The sequence below is a fragment of the Salvia miltiorrhiza genome, chromosome 1, assembly GCF_028751815.1.
Source record: "Salvia miltiorrhiza cultivar Shanhuang (shh) chromosome 1, IMPLAD_Smil_shh, whole genome shotgun sequence".
NCBI lineage: Eukaryota > Viridiplantae > Streptophyta > Magnoliopsida > Lamiales > Lamiaceae > Salvia > Salvia miltiorrhiza.
Genome location: NC_080387.1, coordinates 17,909,374 through 17,936,370, shown reverse-complemented (window position 1 = coordinate 17,936,370; position 26,997 = coordinate 17,909,374). Strand labels below are relative to the sequence as shown.

At 34.9% G+C, this 26,997-nt stretch overlaps 2 protein-coding genes across 5 annotated transcripts; both read left to right on the top strand.

The window, feature by feature from the left end:
• Positions 1 to 1,334: 1,334 nt before the first annotated feature.
• LOC131006823 (protein CHROMATIN REMODELING 5) lies at positions 1,335 to 19,125 on the top strand. 3 transcript variants are annotated; one of them, XM_057933982.1, is made up of 30 exons: positions 1,335 to 1,787; positions 2,128 to 2,882; positions 3,011 to 3,075; positions 4,278 to 4,721; positions 5,066 to 5,290; positions 5,483 to 5,566; positions 5,668 to 5,831; positions 6,021 to 6,072; positions 9,269 to 9,332; positions 9,481 to 9,574; positions 9,687 to 9,774; positions 9,860 to 9,994; positions 10,753 to 10,944; positions 11,034 to 11,101; positions 11,629 to 11,722; positions 11,870 to 11,994; positions 12,083 to 12,146; positions 12,700 to 12,912; positions 13,535 to 13,777; positions 13,868 to 13,978; positions 14,194 to 14,280; positions 14,369 to 14,551; positions 14,698 to 14,778; positions 14,861 to 15,094; positions 16,153 to 16,308; positions 16,396 to 16,573; positions 16,755 to 16,936; positions 17,650 to 17,994; positions 18,082 to 18,175; positions 18,307 to 19,125. In XM_057933982.1, the coding sequence occupies exons 2-30, from the start codon at positions 2,222 to 2,224 to the stop codon at positions 18,699 to 18,701; spliced, it is 5,121 nt and encodes a 1,706-aa protein (XP_057789965.1). In that variant the 5' UTR covers positions 1,335 to 1,787; positions 2,128 to 2,221; the 3' UTR covers positions 18,702 to 19,125. The 3 variants fall into 3 exon arrangements, with proteins under 3 accessions (XP_057789965.1, XP_057789964.1, XP_057789963.1); XM_057933981.1 differs by having other exon boundaries at positions 3,008 to 3,075; positions 5,069 to 5,290; XM_057933980.1 differs by having other exon boundaries at positions 3,008 to 3,075.
• A 3,178-nt stretch (positions 19,126 to 22,303) lies between these two features.
• On the top strand, positions 22,304 to 26,568 carry LOC131006822 (serine--glyoxylate aminotransferase). 2 transcript variants are annotated; one of them, XM_057933979.1, is made up of 5 exons: positions 22,304 to 22,805; positions 23,250 to 23,469; positions 23,841 to 24,492; positions 24,565 to 24,775; positions 26,304 to 26,568. In XM_057933979.1, exons 2-5 carry the CDS (start codon positions 23,265 to 23,267, stop codon positions 26,439 to 26,441), a joined length of 1,206 nt encoding a protein of 401 aa, XP_057789962.1. In that variant the 5' UTR covers positions 22,304 to 22,805; positions 23,250 to 23,264; the 3' UTR covers positions 26,442 to 26,568. The 2 variants fall into 2 exon arrangements, with proteins under 2 accessions (XP_057789962.1, XP_057789961.1); XM_057933978.1 differs by having other exon boundaries at positions 22,643 to 22,805; positions 23,250 to 23,564; positions 23,813 to 24,492.
• The last annotated feature ends 429 nt before the right edge of the window (positions 26,569 to 26,997 follow it).

Sequence of the window (26,997 nt, the reverse complement as noted above, 5' to 3'; positions counted from 1 at the left end):
CAAACATTTGGTTGTGGCAAATTGCATGTAGGTGTTTGGGGCTCCGTGCACTAGATTCGACCCGACCTATGTTCAAATTTTGCGTTCAAATTCACACACTCAAAAGTCTCATTTGTTTTTAAGAAAAGTGTTATTGCATTGTGGAAAGTCTCATTTATGTAATGCAACTCCGACTTTGTGTGCATAATTTTAATTTTATTTTATAGAATGTTTTTATTTGCTTTTAATAAAATCTTCATTTACATTTAAAGTTTAATTTTCTTTTAAACAAAGTCTCATTTGTGTAATTAATATAAATCATGTTTTGTGTGCATAATCTTATTTGTTGTTTTTCAAAAAAGTTTCATTTGCTTTTATGAAAATTCTCATTTACTTTTGTGAAAAGTCTCATTTGAATAATACAGCTCTTGCTTTATGTATATATATATATATATATATATATATATATATATATATTTTTAAAAAAGTCTTAATTATTTACTTTTAATAAAAGTAAATAAATTTTAAAAGTAAACGAGGCTTTTATTAAAAACAAATACCCTCAAATATTTCATTCGTAAATTCTGATACAATATAATTTATGGATTTAGATGAGTTCAATTAGGCTTTCTCAAGAAACTTTAAAACTCAAGTAATGACATTTCACTATGTTGGTTGATGTGAAGTTCCTAGATTTAGATGAGTTTAATTAATTTTTCTCAAAGCGTCATAAAATTCATAGACCCACGTTCGACTACGTATATCAACATGGAATTTATGCATTAAGATGAACTGAACTAGATTTTTTTTTAAAAAGCGCTCTAAAACTCACATAATCATGTTCCATTACATTTGTCCATGCACAAAAGATGAGTTTAATTATATTTTCTCAAGACGCCTAAAGTTCACAAAACCACTTTCGATCACGTTTGTCAACATAGAATTTATGCTTATAAACAAATTCAACTAGAGTTTTGAAGATGCCCTGAAAGTCATATATTCACGGTCCATTACGTTTGTCCATGCTAAAAAGATTGACTAATAAATAATGCGGATCAGTCACATATTCTAATAGCACATACTGTGCGAATCACCCATATATTTTAATAAAACACTTATAAATATCTTATTATCATATCTAACAAGACACTTACAACATCCACACATAAAAATTTGTGATAAATAGTACTTGCCCATAATTCAAGTAGTACGTAGTTATCTTCTCAAAGAAAAAGAAAGTAAAAAAGAGTTGGTTCTCAAATAATGGCACATGAATATGATAAAATACGAAGACTCCCAAAATCACAAATTTGCCCAAATTTTTAACCACCCCATCTGTATCTATATATCACTTACGTCTAAGGAAAAAATAACCTCTCACAAATCCAAATTTTCTCCCTGATTCTCTCTCTACATAAAACTCCCAAATACACATATACGCGCACCCCTCTCTCTATTTTTTTTTTCTTTTCATTCTTCTTTCCTCTTCTGTGCATCATCGGACAATAACACTGGTAGATAAATCCAATCGAGGTTTCCGATTCGTGGATTTTGCTCTCCCTCAAACCCGCTTCACCCTGCGCGATAGTAAATTAGCGGTTTTTCAACACGACCCGTATTTTGTTCACAAAAAGCCCCTGAAACGGTATCGTTTTTGAAACCTATATTTCCCGCCGCCGCCGGCTTCACTGAGGTAGCCGCAGCCGGTGAATCGGGGGTTTAGGCCTCCCTATCCACTGGATTTACGAAAATACCCTTGACCGAATTTCGTGATTTTCCCTCCGGTTTTGCTCTCTGTGTGCGCTAAGGTTTGTTTCCTGAAAAACACCTGAACAATCAGCTTCTGTTGCAACCAATTGGCCAATTATCAGTTTGATTAGGGTTTTCTTCAATGTGGATTTAGGGTTTTCTAAAATATTGCTGAATAAGAGGAAATTGTGGACTTCATTCTAGTTTACTGGACGTGTTCTGACTGCTGAGTAACCGATCCATATGCTTCACAGAAAAAAATTGTTCACTTATTGAAACTAATTCAACGGCCCCATAACAATATAGTAAATCAAATTTTCAAGTGCGAGAAGTGTTTATTATCAATTTTAGTTGGTCTTAACTTCTTTCTTGTCCAACTTACCTGTATGCTTGTGGCAGAGACTTTTGGAGGGAGCGGTGATTGGAATTACACGCCTGGTTGTTGCTTTCTTATTTTGGAAGTCCATGATTAATTCAATGTGAAGAACATAACATGGCGTTTTCCAGAAATTCCTCAGATGAAGCAGTGGAACAGATTGCATTGAATGAGAGAAGTCATTTGCATCAGCTGGCCATTGATAGCAGTAGGCTTAAGGAGAATGCTATGATCAATAATGAAGAAATGACAGATCTTACACCAGATAACAATGCGGGTGAAGATAGTAGAAGTAATCTCAGGATAGGACATGACCAGCCTCCTGTTAGGGGAACGACTATGGGGGGGAAGTGGGGTTCAACTTTTTGGAAGGACTACCCGCCGGCAAGGACGTCCCATGGACCATTGGAGTCAGGGGAGGAGTCGAAGAGTGGGTCAGAGTATAAAGGCTCTGAAGTGGAGGAGGAGTCTGATGGAGTAGAGGATAGAATGGAGTCTGAATACGATGACATCACACATAAAGATTTGACAGGGAAAGGACATCAGACTGTTCCTGCTGATGAGATGTTGTCTGATGAGTACTATGAGCAGGATGGCGATGAGCCACCAAATGAGTCTGTGAATCATTATAGGGCAATGAACCATTCACATGGATATAGTTCGAAGCCGCCATCTCGGCCTGCTCCCAGCAATATTTCACGGAAATTAAAGGGATCGAAAGCCAACAAATACAGTGATGAAGATGCAGATTATGAAGATGACGATGATGATGAAGATGGTATCTGTTATTTTATCTCTTTCACTATTGTTTGACCAGCACAAATTTAGCGCATTTCATATATTATGTCAGCTTGCCCTTGTTCTGCAATCTCATCTTGTGTCAATACCTTTTTGTGGTTGTAGAAGATGACCCTGATGATGCTGACTTCAATCCTGATTATGGGGCAAGAAGCAGGGAGAGACGGATCAAGGTCTTTCTTTTCCCCCCCTTGTATTTTCTAATAATACACAGTGGTGTTCAATGAATTTTTGGTGGCTTGTTTGGATCGTAATCCGTATCAGAATTTTGAGTTAGTGCATGTGTATTGCAGCTACCAATGTCTAGGGTTTGAGTTACTAAATCATACCTGTTTTATTTCCGGTCATTCTGGCGAGATTTTTCATGTATAATGCATTTTAATTATGGGATTAATGAGTTTGAAAGGAATGAAAATGTGTAGATGTTTGTTGGAGAAAATTTGTGATTTTATTTTATCAGGAGATATTCTTAATAACTGTTTGGAATTGAAACTTGCATCTCTATGGGTGGTATTGGTTTGACAATGTTGGTTATGTAAATTGGTTCTGTTGGGATTGAACTGCATATGTCTGAATATGAGGTCTAGTTATGATTTGTAAGTATGTGACTTATGCATGCTAACTGAGATTGCTCTGTAATTCTTACCTCCATGATTGCCGTCATTTCTTGTCATCTCTGTAGTTTTGACTAGTATGAATTTATTCAAGTCTTCAAAGGCATTGCCATATGTCCTAGCCTCCAAAGACGTGAGCTGGTGACTTTAAATGAATGATCTCTCTCTCTCTCTCAATTCTTTTATTTTTTGGAGAAGGTATATAATGTGTGCTTAAAAGTCTTTTATTTCTGAAATCAATAACGAATGTATCGCATCAAACTTATATGCTTTTCTTAGTGCCTTTTTGGTTCAACAAAATATATTAGTGCACACGTTCTGTGTGTATAAACTTTTGGTAGTCACAGAATTAAAGTTTGTTTGGTTTTTCGTGTAATAGTAGATCCAGGAGCATGCTCCCTTTTCTTGGTCCATGCCTGTGTTTGTGTGGCTCAGTTTGTGAAAACTAGTTTTCCTTCATGATGACACATGCATTTGTACCCTGTATATGGATTATGGACACACAAAAATACTTGTAGGTGTGCTGGCTTCTGAACTTTGATGTTGCCTTAGTTGAGTTGTTTCCTTATCTGTCTATTTATATCTTGATTTTTTGTTTTTATTTTTGGTTTAGCTAGTGAAGAAGATAGTCTGCATTTAGTAATGTTTTAGCCATTTGAATTTTTGTTTTGATGTTCTAATTTTCAGAGTTTAGTTTAAGTGTTATATGGTTACACAATATGCAATGTGAACTAAGTGGATTAGCTTCTGTCAATTTGCAGGATAAAGATGATGGTTGGGATGCTGAAGAATCTGATGAGGAGGATAATGTTGATGATGACGATTTGGATGTCTCAGATGAAGATGATCCCTACTTTAAGAAAAGTAGGGCAAAACAATCAAGTAAAAGTGGCCGAAATTTGAAGTCAACCCGAGAATTTAAGTCAATTGCATCATCCACTCGGAGAAAGAAAGGTAGAGCTTCTTTTGAGGATGATGACGAAGAATCTTCTGCTGATGACTCAGAAAATGTTAGTGATGAGGATTTTAGAAGTTCAAGGAGAGGTGCACAAGCACACAGAAAGAATGGTGGTCGATCTGCTGCTGTTAGCCTTTCTAGTAGGAGAAATGAACTACGAACATCAGGTCGTTCAGTGCGGAAAGTATCATATGTTGAAAGTGATGGAAGTGAAGATATTGATGAAGTAAAGAAAAAGAATCAAAAGGTCTGTTTGCTTCCTTGGATTATTATTTATGCTTTAGCGTGTACGAGTGATTGTTGTTGTCATCCATCCCATGGCTTTTTCTTCTTTATATTTGATAACTAGCTCATGGTTTAAACTTTCAGAAACTTAAATCTTTGCCAATTATAGCAAATGTGCATATCTTGCATTGTCAGTCATATTTTAAAGTCATTCTGATTTGGTCAGTGTGTATCTGCAGTTCATTGACGCCTTCTTTTTAATGATTTCACTGTCACTTCTTTCACATGTTATAGAAAGTCTTGATTTCATAGTTATTCTAGTACTGCTTTTCTTGATCTTGAGTTGTTTCTAATGTTTTTCTCAAGAAGGAAGATGAAGAAGAAGATGGAGATGCAATTGAGAAGGTGTTATGGCATCAACGAAGGGGCACTGCTGAAGAAGCTTTGAGGAATAATAAATCAACAGACCCTGTTCTTTTGAGCTATTTGTTTGATTCCGAACTAGATTGGAGCGAGATGGAATTTCTGATAAAGTGGAAAGGCCAGTCACATTTACATTGTCAATGGAAATCATTTTCTGAGTTGCAGAATGTAAGTTCTGCAAACATCAATTCTTAGGTCAAAATATCAGTTAGCTTATACTGGAGATCAACTTTATGGTGTCTTTGTTTACAGCAGTACTAGAGATTGATAAGGATATGTATGTTTTTTGAGAAATGATAAGGATAATTTGACTTATTCTACAATATAAGAAGGAAATTGATATTTTCTGTGATTTTTCAGCTCAGTGGTTTTAAGAAGGTTTTGAATTATACCAAAAAAGTAATGGAAGATGTGAAGTACCGGAGGATGGTGTCCCGGGAGGAGGTAATCTGAAGATTAATTTTGTGGATAATATTTTATTTGTAGTTGATGCTTCAATTCTCTTATTTCATTCTCTTGTTCTCACTTCTTCACATGTGTTTTAGATTGAGGTAAATGATGTCAGCAAGGAGATGGACCTGGATATTATCAAACAAAACAGTCAGGTGGAGAGAGTAATAGCGGAGCGAGTTGTTAACGATAGTTCGGGTGATGTAGTTTCAGAATATTTGGTCAAGTGGCAGGGACTGTCGTATGCTGAAGCTACTTGGTAATGATATTTGAATCTAATGATTTAGATATGCTTTCGTTTATACTGTTTTGTTCTTAGATTGTGGTGAACCTGTAGAGATCTTTGGCTTATTATATTATTTCATGCTGTATAACGTTAAATTGGAAGCAGAATTTAATTTGTTGACATTGGTTAGTATTAAGGTCCATTTTTTGTTTTGTCTTGTAGGGAAAAGGACATAGATATTTCATTTGCCCAAGATGCTATTGATGAGTACAAGGTATCGGTTTTAAGACCTCATGCTTTGTCCAATGGATGTTTGATGATCTTTGTACCAAGCTGACTTCAGTTTTCTAATAAGTGCCAACTGACTTTAGTTATTCACCTTTTCAGGAATGCTCTAAAATTTAGTTTTCTAATAAGTGCCAACTGACTTTAATTTATTTTGGAATGTTGACTGATCAGTCCAATGGCATCAGGTCGTGACTCGTGTGAAATCTTCTTTGGACATACTGTTATTCACCTTTTCAGGAATGCTCTAAAATTTAGTTTTCTAATAGGTGCCAACTGACTTTAATTTATTTTGGAATGTTGACTGATAGTCCAATGGTATCAGGTCATGTGAAATCTTCTTTGAACATACAACATAGTTAGTGTAGCGCGATCAGTTCATGAAGCAACAAGATTAGAAAGCTATAATGTCCTTAATTATTTAGAAAAATGAATATCTCACACTCTGTAGTTTTATTACTCCCTCCGTCCACAATAAATTTGCCACAATTTCCTTTTTGGTCCGTGCACAAAAAATTTGCCACTTCCATTTATGGTAGTAGGGTCCACACATCTCCACTCTCATTTAAAGTGGAACCCTCACTCCACTAACAACTTTCCTCATATTTTATTAAAACCCGTGCCATCCAAAATGTGGCAAATATATTGTGGACAGAGAGAGTATTATTTACTTTGATCTCTGCATTTTAGTGTCTGCGCTATGTGCTTTGTACTTTTATCATTATCAACTTTTGCTCTTTCATAATAGAGCATAGGGTAAAAGTGTCAAAAAAAGAAAATGAGAGCAAGAGGCAAAAACCACCAAAATACTATATCAAGTGACATGGGAAAAAGTAAAAATTAAAAATAAAATATAATGAAAGTGTAAGGTGTATGTGTGTACAGATGTCGTTTGTGTTTGTCAGGTGTACAAAGAATTTAATCATTCACTTAGTTCTGCAGTAGCTTAGTTACATAGTTGTGATATACAACAAATGTTACTTATTTAAAAAATTCTGTTTATATCCTTCACTTTCCTTATTTGGGCAATTTGCAGTTTCAATTGAAAAACTGTCTCACAAAAACTAGAATTTTTTTGGCATTTTCTTTTCAGAATGGCTTTTTAGAAGATGGTGAAATGATTTAGATTTTGCAACTAAATAAGTTGTACTTTAATAGGTAGGGCTATTCATCATCCATCGATTCTTGTATATAGAGATGTCAATCCTGCCTGAAATCAATGGGCTAGCCTGAATAGTTAGAGCGAGAGAAAAAGAGGGTTAGGGCCAACAAGTTATATCCAAAATGAATTCTGGCTTCGGGCTAGATTAGTTGGGTTGGCGTGCTTTTCGGGCTTCAGATTTTAGGTTGGCCCGTGGCAATTTTCAATGTTTTGGTCATAACTTTTTCTAGAAAATTCCAATTCATGAGCAATAAGGTATTAGTAAGCTAACTCAATTATCTTTCCAACCACGTATACTCATTCTCATATTCAAAGTATTGCAAAAGTTATGGGCATTTGGAGTTATGGACAGTAGTAGAGGAGTCACATTTAAGGATGTTGATTTTCATTAGGTGTTATATTTCATTTACTACATAAATTCATAAATATATCAATTATGATGTGTATACTGTAATGAAACTTATGTGACATTTGATAATTTGTTAAGTTTGAGAATATTACCTGTTTATCAATTTGTCCTTATTTGGAAGTCAAATTTGACAATTTTTTTGTTGTTGTTTTCTTCTCCTTTAGTTATTCCTGCCTTGGCTACTATTCTTTATATGATAATATATATTCTTTATCAAAATTTAAATTATTCAATTGTACTATTATACTATAACGTAATCATTTGCAATAGATGAAGAAGAATATAATTATAAAATCCATAATGAAGTTGAAATCAGATCTTCAAGGATAGGAGATGAGGATAATTATCTTCTATTATCTTTTTTTTGGGTCTCTTTTTGTATTTATTTATTTATGTAAGAATAAGAGATGAGCATAATTTATGGGATCATCAATAGGCAATTTGCATCACATGTCAAAATACTTTTCTATATTTATCACTAGACCAAAAACTGAAGGTTTAGGGTTAGGGCCAAAATTTTATAGCCTGAAAGATTGGCCCTGACCAAGTAGCCCGACAACCTGATAAGGTTGACCTGATTAGCATCCCTCCTTGTGTCTTATCTAGAATTTCTATTGCTCTCTTCTGTGTGTTTCAACCGAATTTGTGTGTGTAATATACTCAAACATGGCAGTGTAAATTACTCCACTAGAATAATTGTGAATTTGTAATTACTTTTATACAGTCAATTATAATTGGGCAAATGCCATATTCTCTCCTGCCCTTTAGGGTCCCAACATTTACAAAATAACAATGTAGTACTGACCTGTTTAACTTATCACAAATCTAACACCAGATTAAATTTTTGGTTCATGGGAAAGGACATGAGTTCAAATTTGTGGTATATATTAATGCAGTAGTTTATCTAAGTATCCCTCTCACACTGTATATCTGACACTCCGCGTCATTTTTCTGGTACTGAGATCTTGACCTGAGGTTTGATTTGTAATAAGCGAAATGTGTCTCATGCTTAATTGTTATTTTGTAAAGGTTGGGGCAATTTTGAGAATGGTCCTAAAGGTCAATTTGAAATATGGTATTTGCGTATTATAGTTAGCATCTTTCCTACGAGTCCAAGAACAACCAGTTGTATCTCAGCCATAGTGAGTGGGTTGGGTACTTTTAGATGGGGGCATTTTATCTGTGCTTGGTTTTTCGAGCTAAAAGTTTCTAATGGTGGGTATAATGACAATGCTTGCTAAGGGGCTACTTGATAAGGGATAATGATTCCAAGAACTTGTTATTTGGAGGTATCCTGTTATTTCCTTGGGGGATGGGATGTAGCCTATAATATTGATTATAAGCAGAATGTAAGAATGAAGATGCTTATGCTGATATGGACAATTAAGGAGGTTAACTGTTTTGTGTTCGGTATGAAATGATCATTTGGAATTCTTTCATTGCTTCACATGTTTGATCAGAACTTTGTTATTTCTTCCTTCACAAATTTTACATACTAATGTGATCTTGATCAGTTGATCTGTTTCTACCTGGCTTGGCCTTTGTAAAAGATATATTGTAGTTTAATGTCATGTACGTTAGTTTATCAATGCCATGACCCCTTCATGATTGCAGTCTCGAGAGGCCGCGTCAATGGTTCCAGGGAAGACTGTTGATTTTCAGCGCAAGAAAATCAAAGGTCAGTAGCTCGTCATAGGTGTCCTCATTTAGCTAATTAGCTTCCCAGAACTTATATGAACATTATAAAAAAATCCTAGATTGAAATGGGGGATAATTCCTTAATTTTTCTTTGCTTACCTGGCTTTGTATGCCTTTCACTCCCTCAGGAAGTCTCAGGAAGCTTGACGAGCAGCCTGAGTGGCTGAAAGGGGGCAAACTTCGAGACTATCAGCTTGAAGGTCTTAACTTTCTTGTTAACAGGTGCGGACATGGTTCGAAGTGGATTTATTCTGAACAAATTATCTTCTTAAACTTTTATCATTTGCTTTCTACTTGAGAAGCAGTGCTGATCAGTGACTCTTTTGCAGCACAGCTGGAGAAATGATACCAATGTAATTTTAGCTGATGAAATGGGTCTTGGTAAAACTGTTCAGTCAGTTTCAATGCTTGGTTTTCTGCAGGTACATAATGTTGCAAGTCAGCTTTGAAAAATTTCCAATGTTTTCATGTTTTGATAGCATTGCTGATTCATAATCATTTCTGCAGAATTCTCAGCAAATTCAAGGACCATTTCTTGTTGTTGTTCCTTTATCTACCTTGTCTAATTGGGCAAAAGAGTTTAGAAAGTGGTTGCCTGAGATGAATGTTATTATATATGTTGGAACTCGTGCTAGCCGTGAGGTGGGTTGAGATATTGTTTCTGTTACATTTTGTTTTATATTAGATTTTATGTTCTTATGTTATTGATTTCACTCTTCGTATGCAGCTGCTCTGTATTTTTTCTGTTTTCTTGTCTGCTTGTGTTGAAATGCAATACTTGTCCATAAATAAGTCTTGAACTTTCACATTTTTCTAATCAGGGTCTTGAATATTGTCAATTCAGTTGTTGAACTTTGTATTTTGTTGTAATTGAGTCCTTGAACATTCATTTGGTTCAGTTATCTCCTTAAACTTTATATTATGTTATAATTAGGTCCTATGGAAGGTGGCCATTTGAGGATATAATAATAACATAACACAAAGTTTTCAGTTGGACCAGATGAATGTTTGAGGACTCAAGTACAACTAAATGCGAAGGTCAGGCCCAGTGGAACCAAATAATGTTAAAGGATCCAATATGAAAGTTCAATAAGCCATTTATGTAATATTCTTTTTCCTTCTGAAAAAGTTCATTTGAAGGAACCATGACATAACCATAGACAAATTTTACATTTTGTTTGAAAGGAGTGATTCTCCTTTATTCACATCAATCAGATTTGCATTTATCTTTAGTACGATGCTACCCTTTTTCTCAATTAATTAATTAGTTGGAAACTGCAGCGAGTGTGCATGTGAACTGCAAAAACTTCTAATTGGTTTTTTGCGAGAAGGTTTGATGAGCCCTAATTTTAGTATTGATTTGGTATCTATTCTTTAATAATTTTCTCCATTCAATGCAGGTCTGCCAGCAATATGAGTTTTACAATGACAAAAAAGCAGGCAGGAGTACTAATTTTGATACTCTTTTGACTACCTATGAAGTATTATTGAAGGATAAAGCCATTCTCTCAAAAATTAGGTGGAGCTACCTGATGGTTGATGAAGCACATAGGTTAAAGAATAGCGAGGCATCTTTGTATATGGCATTATCAGTATGTTGTTTTTTTTTTTTTCCAGTTAAGTTCTGCTTTGCTATACATGTAAGTTTATCGGATTCTAAGCACTTTGTATACATTCTCAGGAATTTAGCACAAAGAACAAGTTGCTAATTACTGGCACTCCCCTGCAAAACAGTGTTGAAGAGCTATGGTGATATATTACTTGCTTTTGTGAATTATTATTATGTATTTGCAGAATATCCTGATTAGTAATTGATTATCTTATGATTTTAAATGTTCATATATTAATTGGATTTTTAACATTCTAGTGGAATTTATGGTCCTCTCACCCCAGGAATTTTCTGATGGAACTATGAGAATTGATAGTTGCTTCTTATAATTTATGTTAATCACTTAATTGATGCAATTGATGCCGTTGTACCTCCTAGATGTCTTTTATTCAATTCACCTTCAATTCCTTTTATATTTCTTGCTTCTGACATATCTTCTGGTTCTCCTGAGTCCTGAGCATTAGGATTAGTCTGGAAATCTTTTCATTGATGATGAAGTGTCTTCTTCTGTTTATGGTCCCTCAAATTTTGATTATTTCTTCTCGTAGTATGAATTTCTAAATTTGCAAATTTGTTCTCAATATGCTCAAGCCTTTATTTATTATTATGATTTTTGGGTGTGGTAGATGCTGTTCAATGTCTGAATTTTTATAATGGATTATTACAGGGCTTTGCTTCATTTTCTCGATCCTGATAAGTTTAGGAGCAAGGACGACTTTGTTCAAAAGTACAAGAATCTTAGCTCCTTCAATGAAACAGAGGTATTTCTTTGATCTATTTTTTCTTTTTCTTGGTCACCACCGCACTTCATCTGTTCTTTTTTCTAAAATATGGTTTATGGGTATTGGGTAAAATACATTTTTTCCATCCTCCAAGGTAGTATTGAGTAGTCTTATAATTCTCTGTAGCTTACAAATCTTCACATGGAATTGAGACCTCACATTCTTCGAAGAGTTATAAAAGATGTGGAGAAGTCTTTGCCTCCTAAGATTGAACGCATCCTGAGGGTTGAGATGTCTCCACTTCAGAAACAGTGAGTTTTAATTTAAATAGGAACTATTGGTTGGTCTTCAATAGCAGTTCCTTAATTTTTAATTTTTGTTTTGAATTACTTCTAATAGGTATTATAAGTGGATTTTAGAACGTAACTTCCAAGATTTGAATAAAGGAGTTCGGGGAAATCAGGTATCTATCTGTTGTTCATTTGAAAATTTGTAGATCTATTTTTCAACTTGCATGTAAGATCGCTGCTGAGTTTCATTGTACCCATATTCTGCTCTATTGCTTTCATTTGGTGCTTCAATGGCACAATCTCCACACACTATTCCCTTTGGATTTGCTATGTGCAGATCACTTTTGTTCCAGTATTACAGAATAAATTGAAGTATACATTCCAGCAAATAGATCTCGCTAATGTAGCTCTTACTTACTGATTGAAGTATGCACGCCATCAATTTATTGAAGTTCACTGCTAGTTTCCATGAAGCCATTATATTGTGTTCCCGCTCTTATTCTATTCTAGTATTTTCACTTGGTACTTCAATTTCACAATGTCCACATCTTGTTCTCTTAGTATTTGCAATGTGCAGCTGTTTTACCATGTACAATAAATTGAAGTATAGGTACCAGCAAATAGATCTCGTTAATGTGGTTCTTGCTGATTTTGGGAATGTTCTTATTGTGTAAAGAAACAAGCAAAATTACTTCAATCTCATTATTTTTTTTTAAAATATTGCAGGTTTCACTTTTAAATATTGTGGTGGAGCTGAAGAAATGCTGTAATCACCCATTTTTGTTTGAGAGTGCAGACCATGGTTATGGTGGGGATACGAATTCCCTAGGCAGCACAAAACTCGAACGTGTTATTTTGAGTAGTGGAAAGCTGGTCATACTAGATAAACTGCTGACTAGATTGCATGAGACCAACCACCGTGTTCTAATATTTTCTCAGGTTTGCCACGTTTTACCTTTCTTTGTGGTTGTAGCTGGATAGCAATTCGGTAATTTCCATATAAGCAAGTTTGGGTGATGTCGCCTTTGTGGAAATTGTATCCAACCGGGTGGCTGATGGATCTTGAGTTCATATCTAACTTTAATATTAATATTCATGTTCTACGCTACAAGTTGAGTGTATACATTCTCCCCATTTTGCTTTGTCATCTTTAGCTGGGTGGATAAAATTTCTTGGTAACATCAGCTTATATGATGTCTTGCGTACACATTCGTTAAGATGTCCTTTATGGCATTTACCATAAGCTTGTGTTCTTAATCGTTGTAGATGTAAAGTAGCCCTGGTGCTCTTTATGTGAGCTTGAAACCCATGATAGATTTCCAGAAGTGAGTCGAGTGGCTCCGACTGAGAACTGCACTGGTTAAATAAGCTGTTATTTCGTTGTCTACTTTTGCCATCTCATATTGGTCTGCAATGTAGAATAGTTTGGTTTCACAATTACCTGGTATCTCTGTCAGTAACCTTCTTGAACGTTAGATGCTAGTTACGTCCTTGAAAGAGCCTTAATTTTCTTACTTTATTGTTAGCATATGGAATGAATCTCTCTTATATATGTCCACAGATGGTTAGGATGTTGGATTTACTTGCCGAGTATCTTTCTCTCAAAGGGTTCCAATACCAAAGACTTGATGGTAGTACAAAGGCTGAGTTACGTCAGCAGGCTATGGAACATTTTAATGCTCCGGGGAGTGAGGACTTCTGTTTTCTTCTTTCGACTCGTGCTGGTGGCTTGGGCATTAATCTTGCAACTGCAGACACGGTTATCATATTTGATTCAGACTGGAATCCGCAAAATGACTTACAGGTTCATGGCAGACGATTCTAATGGCACAATTTATTAAGTTTCCGTAGAGTATGTATTGCCTTACCTTGTTTATGGTCTTTTTTATGCAAGGCGATGAGCCGAGCTCATAGAATTGGGCAGCAAGAAGTAGTTAACATTTACCGGTTTGTTACTAGCAAGAGCGTTGAGGAAGATATTTTGGAGCGGGCTAAAAAGAAGATGGTATGCTATATTGCCAGAACTTCGGTCATCTTTTTCTTGTTCCTTTTTTCACGATTACAATATTGTAATAACTCTAGTGGTTGTTTGCATGTTTATACGTGAAAGCATAAAAATGTCTCAAGTCAAAATCTAATTTTCTTTTATAGAGTAATGTTCATCAGACACTGTTGGGTGGATCTTGTCTGAGTTCTCACTACTTGAAGTTATCCTCTTAGGTTCTGGACCATTTGGTTATTCAAAAACTGAATGCAGAGGGCAGACTGGAGAAAAAAGAAACGAAAAAAGGAAGTACTTTTGATAAAGTAAGTTCACTTAGGAGCTAGTTTTGTGAGTTTGAACATTCTGCTGTTGTTTTAATATATGTTTCCTACTTCCTTTTATGTTATACAGAATGAGCTTTCAGCAATTCTGAGGTTTGGGGCTGAAGAACTCTTTAAGGAAGAAAAGAATGACGAGGAAAGCAAGAAAAGGCTTCTTGGTATGGATATTGATGAGATTCTTGAAAGGGCAGAGAAGGTTGAAGACAAAGCCACAGAAGGAGAGGAAGGTCATGAACTGTTGAGTGCTTTTAAGGTTAGCATACTCTAATTCTTCTTGTAGTAAAGTTTACATTTTTTTTATTTACTTTATAGCTGTATTATTTTCTACGTGATACTTGTGGTCTTTCATTTCTAAATATTGCCTTAACAAGCTCAATTATTCTTTCTCATTATTTGCAGGTTGCCAATTTCGGTAGTACTGAAGATGATGGAACTTTCTGGAGCCGGATGATAAAGCCAGAAGCTGTTTCACAAGCTGAAGTATGCATTTTACTTTAGATTGAAAGCAATCTTTTGAAAGTTTGCTGTCTCACATGTTTATTTGTTGTCCTGTTTCCCCCAGGATGCTTTAGCTCCTCGAGCAGCACGGAATATTAAAAGTTATGCAGAGGCTATACCCTCTGAAAGGACTAATAAGAGGAAAAAGAAAGGAGTTGAAACTCAGGAAAGAATGTCAAAGAGACGAAGGGCAGATTCTGTTTACTCTCCTCCTGTGCTTGAAGGTGCTACTGCCCAAGTGAGAGGATGGTCTTATGGGAATTTACCTAAAAGAGATGCAACTCGGTTCTTTCGTGCGGTAAAGTTTTTTTCATTTGATCTTTTTAAATAAAGAGGCTAATATGCTCACATGAGATGACTAAGAAAACTGTATGCTGTATCTCTTACCTATGTCCTCGAGATCTTTGTTGTCTCTTTGTGTTGCCTGCCATAAATAATTTACCTCTCATATATTCAATTCTGGTCAGCATAAATGGTAAAGTAAACTACTAAAGAGTACTGAAAAGAGAAGCATAGCTGCTGCTTCATCAATCCAGATGATAAAATCATCACAATTCCATTCTGCTGAATTATTCTTTGCCGAAATTGTAGGTTAAATTCCTTCTCCCCTAGAGGAATGTTGGAGTATTGTCTAGGATATTAGTATTTTATATTACTAAAGCAGTGCTGTAGATAATCTGGTTATGCATCTTTTGGATTCACACTGATGAAGTAAAATGAACATCTCTGGAGAACATGCTTGATGCATCTTTTGACAATTACACAGACGAAGTCAAATGAACATCTCCCCACAACATGTCGTCTCAAGTGACGTTATGAGATCAGTTCTGTTTTTTCTCTTCTTCTATGTCCTACTTGACAAACATTTATGTGCCTTGATAATTCTGTTAGGAAAAAAGAGATGTTTCAATGGAGGAAAACAGAGAAAAATGGAAAAGAAAAAAGAAAAAAAAGGTGGTAAATAGCCAACCCCCAAAACAACTAGACTTTTCTCCCTTAAATTGGTCTGTAAGAATCTCAGGAGATGTCTGATATTAAAGATGATCTATTCCACATGGTTAAGTAATTGGCTACTGTAGGAAAACATCTAGGTAGGTGTAATTCCTGGAATTTGTTCTCATAGATAATGGCTTCAAGTAAAGATGGATTATAATGGACATCTTGTAAAAGATTCTTGGACATCACTCCAGGATTTTATGCCAGTTCTATATTTCATCTAATGTATTTTGACAAGACATTTTAAATAATATCTTGGAAGTGGTCTCCTCTGGAATCATTAAAAGCTTTTCAAGAGTTTAGTTTATTTTGTTTCTCCATTTTTTTTAATTTTCTGAATCTATAATGGATTTAAATTAGGTCAAGAAGTTTGGAAATGATAGCCAGATAAGCTTGATAGCTGCAGAAGTTGGTGGAACGGTTGAAGCTGCTCCCACTGAAGCTCAAATTGAGCTTTATGATGCTTTAATTGATGGTTGTAGAGAAGCAATCAAAGGAGAGATTCTGGATCCCAAGGTTTGTTTCTTTGTTGTAAATGTCATTGTCTGTATAATGGTTTGGAACTCTGTCGTGTTGCAACTGAATGCTTTATTATTCCTTTAGGGTCCACTTTTGGATTTCTTCGGTGTACCTGTGAAGGCTGATGACCTCTTAGGGCGTGTTGAAGAACTTCAGTTGCTTGCCAAGCGGATTAACCGGTATGAAGATCCTCTGTCTCAATTCAGAGCACTAGCATATCTCAAACCATCCACGTGGTCTAAAGGTTGTGGCTGGAACCAGAGTAAGTAAACTGGTTTTCGCTTTTATGTGAGCCCTTTATTCTCCTGTTTCAAATGTTTTATCTTTTGCAAACTAGTTTTTGTGTTACTGTATGGATGAGCATGGTGTCATATTGTGGGACAAAGATTACTTTGCTTGTATGTTATATTGGTTACATAACTTATTCCTCCTGGTACCATCAGAGGATGATGCAAGGCTGCTGCTTGGAGTTTACTATCATGGTTTTGGCAACTGGGAAAAGATAAGGTTGGATGAAAGACTTGGTCTTACAAAGAAGATTGCTCCAGTGGAACTTCTGCATCATGAAACATTCCTACCTCGAGCCCCACAACTGAAAGAGCGAGCTTCACAACTTCTGGAAATGGTAGGTTGAATGCATTCCTATAAACCAGAAAAGCCCATGGAGTGGTCAATCTCCTGTGTTTTCATAAATTGAGCACTACTTTTGTTTGAATGAAAAGTTCATAGAATGGATACTCTTTGATTTTGCCAAATTTCTGATCTGGATTCACTACCTCCATTCTTTAGTTTAGAACTTCTCTTCTTCTGTCGATGGAAATTTCATTTACATAGTACGGGTAAATAAGCAAAAAACTTGACACTTTCCAGAGTGCAAACAACATTCATTTTTCAGCATGAATATGTCTGTTCAAGTATCCCTGGCTTCTGCTTGTTGGGTCCAAGTATGCAGGATGAAATGTGTTGTTTAATTTTATTATATGCTTGCTGGCTTATTGGGTTCAAGTATGTATTGAATGATGCACCTTTTCATGTAAAGGAGGCAGATTCTAAATCACCGTAAAGATATACGTTTAGAGTCAAATTGACTTTAGTACAAACTTCAACTTTGTTGATCCTTCGTGTAATCCCTGTGGAGTATTCTAGATATTTTCTGTTTCTTTTCTATTTTTTGATCTTTCCCTTTTGTTTTTTTTACCCTGGTGTCTTTCTTTTGTCCTTTTTCTTTATTGTTGGGGAAGGGGTGTGTGTTAGATTCGATTTTGTCTGGATTATGTTTTGCCTGTTTTATCTATGATTCTCTGCAAATCTATCAGCTAGCTTCAATTAATATGCCAGGAAGTTGTGGCTGTTGGTGGAAAGAATTCTACTTTGAAAGTTAGCCGCAAGAATGGAAAAAAGCAGAAAGATGCTCTTATTGTATCAGGCGGAAAGGGAAGACAAGGGAAGCCTACTTCTCCTAGGGGGAATGTTCAAATGAACAAAAGAAGAGCTCCCAAATCCCAGAAGATGGAGCCTTTAGTCAAAGAGGAAGGCGAAATGTCCGATAATGAGGAAGTTTATGAGCAGTTCAAGGAAGTAAAGTGGAGGGAGTGGTGTGAAGATGTCATGGTAGATGAGGAAAAGACTCTTAAACGTCTCCAAAAGCTGCAGTCGACTAGTGCAGATTTGCCCAAGGAGAAGGTAGATTTAAGTATCAGTGATCACTTCTCTGTTCATTTGGATGTGTCAACAGATTTGAAATTTGCGTTTAATTTGGTACAATGTCAGGTGCTTTCCAAAATTCGGAATTATTTGCAGCTTATCGGTCGGAGGGTTGACCAAATTGTTTCAGAGTATGAGCAGGAGTCTTATAGGCAAGAAAGTATGTGTTTTCATTTATCTGTCGATCATTTTTTCATGTTATGCCATTCCTTCGCTATTTGTTTCGAGGGGAGTAGGGATTGCAATTCTTTTGGGGCAAAATGGTTTATATTTTATATTTTCCTTTTGCAGGGATGACCACAAGATTGTGGAATTATGTATCTACGTTTTCAAACTTGTCCGGTGAGAGACTTCAGCAAATTTATTCTAAACTTAAACAGGAGCAAGGCATAGGACCATCCCATATCAACGGCTCTGCTACTGGGCAAACGACAGCGTTTATGCATAGGGATCTTGATGTGGAGAAATTTGAAGCTTGGAAACGAAAAAAAAGAGCGGAAGCCGATTCTTCTCATATTCAGCAGCATCCGTACCAAAGACCTCCAAATAACGGGACCTGGTTACCCGATCCCACTTCTTCTGGGATTCTCGGGCCGCCACCATCTGACAACAGCAGACAGTTAAATAACGGGAGGCCTTACAGGATGCAGCAATCAAGACAGGGTTTCTCATCTGGTATCAAGTAGCTGCTTGACGAATTTTTCAGTGTAACCAAAGACTGCTGCTTGCTTTGAGATGACGACGTCGCCAATTTTGCCATGCCCATTCAGTGTTATTAAGATACCAGACTGCATCTGTTGAAACAGGCGCTGAAGAAAAATCTGTGCATCACCAGATGTTGGAGAGAGGCTGACATGAAAGATGCATATACTTGGAAATCCTCTTGAAACACAAATTCTTTTTGTCTTTTGTTTTCTTTATAAGTTAATTTAGATTCAATTTTCGCTAGGTATATAGAGGATAGTTGAAAAGGATGCGCGATTATCCTTTGTGATACACGACGCCGAAATACATTTTTGTATGTATAATGGCTTTATAAAATGTAAATGACACAATTTTGCTCACGAGACTTTCGAAAGTTATAAATGCAATTTGCCAATGTTCTGTTTATTTATCTTCGTAAAATTCAAGTGGTCTCTCCTTCTCTCTGTTTTCTAAGTTTTTAGAATTTTCAGTTTATTGACAAGGTTGTCCCTTCCTCTGTGTGTGTGTGTGTGTGTTACAGGAAAACTTATTGTGTGCTGGGATCGATACTTCGTGTGTTAGTTGATCCAGTATTTATGATGCTTTTTTGGTGTATGAGACAAGAGATGAAGCCCTCTAATCTAGTTATTGTGCCGACTTGTATTCCAAAAGTAAAATTAATTATCTCCAGTAATAATAAATTGAGATAGTTGCTAAATTAAATTCCAAATGTTGATCATTGTTGTAAATTAGTTTCATTTTTTGAACTACTGAAAATGATTAATCGACGTGCCAAGACTTAGCTAATGACGCGGGGTGTGAAAATAACCGAAAAATTTAGTCATGTGTAAATGAGTCGTGTCATATCTATATAATATATAAAAAGGCAGTTTAACGGCTATTTTTTCCCACCAAATTTTAAAAATCAGTTTTTTTTTAACTGCTTCCTATTTTTCAACAAGTATGCAAAAATCGCGTTCCACTCATTTTTCTTTATACTCCACCTTTTTCTTTTATGTTTTGATTTATTTTATTTTCTACATCTTTCTAATCTTTTGATTTTATTTAATTAGCTTTACTTTAATTTCTTTTGTTCATAGCAAATATATGACATCAATTTATATCTATATTTATATAATATACAACTAGATAATTTTTTCGGATACTTTTTAGTGTAACTTTTTTAAAATAATTTTTTTAATACTCCAGAATACCTATTTTTTTCACAATTCACACTCAATCCTGCATGTTTTTTTTCCATTTCTCTTTTTTCGTTTCAATTGTAATTTAATTTGATTAATGTTAAATATTTAATATACATATCAAATTAAAGATTATGAAAATAGCTTTAATTTGATATAAAAAAATGGCTTTTTCCCTCCATTTATTCCCTCTTTTTTTTTTCTCTCTTCTCCCACCATTTTTTCACTATTTTTTTTATATTTTAATCCTTTTCTAAACATTATCACATTATTTTATTTTTTAAAAAATATGCTCATTTTAAATTTAATACAGTATAAAAATCATGAAAAATGAAGTTAAAACGATTAAGTTATGAAATAAATTAAAAGTTAAAATATTTTACTTTATCTCTTAGTTAAAATTTTACAATTTTATATATATGTTTGTGTATGAAAATACTTATTTATTTATTATGACGCATATACTACTCGATGATAATAATGCCTAATGCTAATTTTTATTATTGATTTTTTTTATTTAATAACTTTAATTATCATTACGCTTTATACAAAGTTGAAAATTTATATTTTTAAATTTAGGATTTTATTAAATAATTGACGGGCGTGGATTGTTTTAGTTTATTTATATTAAAATATATTTTATCTTTATATATTTTAATTTTATTTAATATTTATATTTATTTATTTAAATATATTGTTTAGTTTAAATGTTCGTCGTGCATCGCACGAATGGTAATACTAGTTAGTTAGTTAATGACCAAAAAAATTTAGACATCTGCAAATGAGTCGTGTCGGTCGGTTAATTAATGATAAAAAAATTAGGAGGGCACTAATTGGTTACACTCTTAAACAAATTAAATTAATGTTGAACTCGATAATGTGACGACATTATACAAGTTATGTGATTATGGTTCAATTCCACAGATAAAGTTTATTATTTTATGCAAGAGATAATTTTTCAAAAGAAAGGCGCCTGTTTCCCTTCTCTTAATGATGTGTTTCGCCTCAGTCCACACACACTTCTCTTGTGAAGTAGTCATACAAAATCTTGGATATGTTATATTTTGGCAGATTAATTTCCTATAACTTCAATTACCTCACTGCTAAGCTCGTGTCAGGCACTGATGTAACTGTAAATACTGAATATATAGCTAAGTTCAACCTTTTTCCGTTTGCTAGTTTTAGCAGTAATTATTAGAGTTAATATATTAAAATATTCATTTTATTACTATAAATATAAAAATAATCGTAAAAATAAAAAAGATAAAAAAATAGTCATTTTCCGGGTTAATGTACTAATTTGCCTTTAATTCACATAAATTAGTTTTATCTCACGATTAAGAAACTCTGATTATGAATTGTAAGTAAAATTAACCAATTCATGATTATTAGAAAAGCATTTTAATCTTGAATATAGGCAAAACAGTGTTAATTCACAACTAAAAGATAGAGTTAATCCACTTTGCAGTTTTCAACGCGTGAGATATCTGTGCCTTCAATTATCTTCAATAATTAAAACAGAAAATAGCATGTACAAGAAGACTAAGAAAACATATATTGTGTATATATTTTTTTTAAACCATATATATTGTGTATGTTATTATAAGGAGAAGGCTATGTATTATAGATGATGTATGTGTGTGTGTGTGTGTAGCACATTAGTATCTTTATCTATCAATAGTAGATTAAGCACCCAATGGAATAATTTGTGATGCTAGATTACAAAAAACAAGACCCAGAAAATTGCTGTTTGCATATTTAAACAAAAGAGTCTTGAAAAGAAAAGCAAGATAAAAACAAAATGCAGAAACCATAGTTGTGTGGCTTTGGTTTCCATAGAGAATGGTGTGGCTGAAAACCCCTTTATCACTTTATCCCTTACCATATTGTTTTCCACCTCAATCTTTCCAACTCTTTCTATGGTGTGAGTATTTCATGCATTTTTTTCTATGATTTCCATTTTTCAGTTTGAATTATTAATTTCGTTATTATATGTTATTATACTTGTGACCTCATACTTCTGTTGTATTTATAGATTAAGCACAAATGTTTATATTTATAGTCGATTTATGTATATTTTGTATCTTGATCAAAATCCATTGGTTCTAAGTTTCTAAGTACTACTACTTTTTTTTCTTCAAAATTCGAGATGAAGTGTTACTCGAGCCTATAGATCGATTCTAATCTAAAACACAATGAAAAAGTGGATTTAGGATATTAACTTTTAGGATTGACCTAAATAGATAAAAATACAAATTGGAATTTTGAAATATCTCAAAATCTAAGCAAAATAAAGAAAAAAAGACCTTACTCCTTGGCCCTTGCACTCAACACTTGAATTCTATTAAATTTTCGAACCTCAAAAGATAAATACGCTCATCGATTGTTAAAAGAACCATGAGAGCTTCTAATATTTTTTTATTAATTCAAATTTATAGGGAGCCTTCGGATAAGGAAAAAAAAAAAAAGGATTCAATTTTTTTTTCAATGTAACAGTAATTATATTTTGGGGCTACGCACACAAGCACTCCTTAATTAATTATCTCACTCCGTGTCACAATTGTTGGATTGTTATGTAATTCATTTATTATTTAATTTAGAAATAGTGGAGGCCGATTTGGAATATAAGAAGAAAATGAGGGTATGAGTAGAAAGGGAGAAGAAGCTATAATAATAATACAAGAGTGCCTGAGTTTTCTAAGTATTTTTGTGGTGAAGTCAGTCATCCTTAGCCGCAAGATTAACAATGGTGTGCCTCTTATCTGCCACGTAAGAGGTTCGATGTGGGACCCGCGTGATTAGTCTCCCGCCTCTTATAAAATTTTATACTAACTCTCTCTGTCCTTCATTTTTGGGTTCTCTCCCTCTCTCTCTCTCTGCAGATTTTCCCACTTTCGCACACAGGTAATCTTGCTGCTTTTTTCCTTTTCATATAATCTCATCCTTTTTGTTTTTGTTTTTGTTTTTATTGACATGCATGCATGTAGTTACTAATTATAAGAGTATCTGTGATTGGGGAATTTCCAAAGACGAATTGAATCGTTGTTTGTGAAAGTGGAGGATCTCATGCCGATCATGTGGAAAAATATACTGAAATTGTTTGTTTTTTGGTAGGCTCACAAACAAGAATTTATCTAAAGAAGAATGATGAGTTATTTTTGTTTAATTATTCGCACACAATACTTTCTACCTGAAGCTGATGCATTTGATGTAAATAGTAATAGCTCTGTTTTCTTGGTTTTTTACTCAAATATGAGTTGGTGCATATCATATGTGAGCAACTTTCAGTTGGTGTGATATAAGAAATTATAAGTGGTTGTTTGATTGTGTAAAGGTAATATTTGGTAGGGAGAGTTTAGAAAGATGGATTACGTGAATGGGCCGGGAAGGAACCACCTGTTCGTTCCGGGGCCTGTGAATATCCCCGATCAGGTGATTCGAGCAATGAGCAGAAACAACGAGGACTACCGCTCTCCGGCCATCCCAGCTCTCACTAAAACATTGCTCGAGGACGTCAAGAAGATCTTCAAGACCACCTCTGGAACTCCTTTTCTCATTCCCACTACAGGTTACTTGCTCTCTCTTTCATGCATATATACTTGTTCTATGCTACAACATATACATATGCATCTCTTTCATTGTGAAATCGGAGCTTCTTATTCTGTGAGTCAATATACATAATTATTTTTCAATCTTTGCCCTTTAGAATCAAACAAATTATCTCGAGTTTCTAATCTTACTAAATACTCCCTCCGTCCACGAAATAAACTTCTACTTATCCTTAAAAATTTGAACATCAAATGAACTCCTAGGCTAATTTTCAATAATAAACATCCCTTAATTGATTAATGGTTAATTGCTCGTAAATACATAAACTATGACCAAATTCCGTTTTCCGAAAGTAGCGTTAGAAAGCTCATATCGAAAACGGAAGTGCAGGGACGGGTGCATGGGAGAGCGCGCTGACGAACACACTGTCACCGGGCGACCGCATCGTGTCGTTCCTGATCGGGCAGTTCAGCCTGCTGTGGATCGACCAGCAGCAGCGGCTGAACTTCAATGTGGACGTGGTGGAGAGCGAGTGGGGGCGCGGGGCGGACCTGGACGCCCTGGCGGCGAAGATCGCGGAGGACAAGGCCCACACCATCAAGGCCATCTGCATCGTCCACAACGAGACGGCCACGGGCGTCACCAACAACCTGGCCACCGTGAGAAAGATCCTGGACCGGTACCAGCACCCGGCGCTCTTCCTGGTGGACGGCGTGTCCTCGATCTGCGCCCTCGACTTCCGCATGGACGAGTGGGGCGTGGACGTGGCCCTCACGGGGTCGCAGAAGGCGCTGTCGCTGCCCACGGGGATCGGGATCGTGTGCGCCAGCGGCAAGGCGCTGGAGGCCTCCAAGACTGCCAAGTCGGTGCGGGTGTTCTTTGATTGGAAGGACTACTTGAAGTTCTACAAGATGGGGACTTATTGGCCCTACACGCCTTCCATTCAGCTGCTCTATGGCTTGAGGGCCGCGCTCGATCTCTTGTTTGAGGAAGGCCTTGACAATGTTATTGCAAGGCACAATCGCCTTGCCACCGCCACTAGGTATATCTATCTATATTCTCCTTCTCTCCTTCTCCCTGCTATGTAAATCTAATATGTTAATGTATGGTCTAGGCTGGCGGTGGAGGCATGGGGGCTCAAGAACTGCACTCAGAAGGAGGAGTGGTACAGTGACACCGTCACTGCTGTCGTGATTCCGGCCTACATCGACAGCGCCGAGATCGTGCGGAGGGCCTGGAAACGCTACAACTTGAGCTTGGGTCTCGGCCTCAACAAGGTGGCTGGCAAGGTTTTCAGAATAGGGCATCTTGGCAACCTTAACGAGGTGTGTTGTGTGCCATTCATTCATATCTCATCGTCATACAATTTATCACACTATTTGACTAAGCTTTCCAACTACTAATAAAATGTTTTAATAAGACAAAATTGTTGAGTGTATTACAAGTGGTGAAAATGTGTAATAATTAATATTGAAAGTAGTGAAAAAAATATTATTATTAGTATTGAGAGTGATAAAGATCAAAAGTAAAACAAATAGGATATCATTAATGGTGGACTAGTATCCCAACATGAATAGGAAGTTATTTATAGAATGATTCAAAAAAGAAAAGGATAAGAAATTATTTGGGTGGAAGGGGGAGTAATATGTTTAGAGATTATAAATTATTAAAGTGATTGGATAGTTAAATTTATAAATTGGATACAGAATTTTGAGTTAGAACACTTGAAATCCTTTGCCTTCAACTCTTTTATACTCCTTTCGTCCCGTTTCAAATGACCATATTTCTATTTTGGGTTGTCCCACTTCAAATAACTAAACCTAAATTTAGAAATATTTAACACTACTTTTTGGATGGTCTCACCACCACTTTACACCTTTATTACACATTCCTTAATCTCTGTGCCAAAAAATTTACGGTCATTTGAAGCGGGACGGAGGGAGTAACTTTTAATAATTTTCTTTAATTTTATTTTATTATATTATAATATAATTTTAAAATAATTAATTAGAATTCATCAATCCAATTAGAATTTATAATTAATTTTATATTTATTTTCTAAAATTTGAGTTAAAACTTGATTATTATGGTTAATTAATAAAAAATTAGGATATATAACTTAAATGGTAAATATTAATTAGAGTTCATTATATAATAATATTTTTTTATTGTATAGTTATAAAATAGTGAAATTAAGAGTATGATATAGTGGGACACAATAAATTATGTGATTGAAGATCTTATTTGTAAATATAGAAATAAAATTCAAAGTTAAAATGAAAAAGCAGTAAAAATATATGCTGGAAATAACAAATCATAATTAGGTTATTTTTGTAGATTGATTGTTACTTAAAAGATCATGAATAATATGATAAGGTTGAAGTACTTATTTTATAACTTATTTCGCAGCTTATAAGTTGTTTAAATACTTATTTTACCGATACTTGGAATTCCGCTTTTTGTCCCATTTTCAGTTTTATTTATTTTCTTATATATTATTTCTCTAATTTCAAATTTGTATGTTTTAGTTTAATTTTTTGATTATTAACTAGAGTTTATTCCATATAATTAGAAACATAATTAATTTTTATCATTTAAATTAAGTTTTATTAACTAATAATAGGTTAATAGATAAAAAGTTATGGTATATAATTTTTTAAAAAATTAATTTTTTTAAAAAATTTTAAATATAATTCATAGTATTATAATAAATTTTAATTTTCTAAAGAATATTATTAAAATAATATATAGAAGAGTGGGATATTGGATCTCATCATCTCCTAACTCAAGAGTTTATAAGCTGAGCCACACAGCCTGTAAATCGAGATTTGATTGATTTGTCGGTTGGTGCAGTTGCAACTATTGGGGTGTCTTAGTGGGGTGGAGATGGTTCTCAAGGACGTCGGGTATCCGGTGAAGCTCGGGAGCGGCGTCGCCGCTGCGGCGGCATACTTACAGAACACCACTCCTTTGATTCCTTCAAGGATTTGATTTCTCACAAATATTTTGCTTATGTTATATGCTCATACTGTAAAAATTGCAACTTCATTTCGAACTCCTCTATCTTTGTATTCGGTTTAAGTGTTCCGTAATGCAACTTTCTCAATATCTTAATGCATTACTTACCTACACAAAAAGAAGTACAATGATGTATGGACTTTTTTAACGATCGTCACCTTTTTTCCACCCATTGAATTAATAGCAATTAGTGGGAGGTATATTTAGGATTGTTTATAAGAAAAAAGTTAGATTATGGTTCTAGAGCTCGTCAGAGAGCTACATCGCCTCCAATTATTTGTCTCAACAATAAACTGTTACTCAAATTGGTATTGAAAATATTGTAGCACACAATCAATGTAGACAAAAATAAAATAATTAAAACAAAATCAAAATAATAATGTTATCTTAAACAACGAGCTGAAGTAAGAGTTAGGCTCTTTCTCCATAAGACGATCTGCCACAGATGCTCGCAGTCAACAACATTTTTATCCCCAAGATAAAACAGCTAAGGTGAATCGAAATGTTGCACCACACGTCGATATTCCGG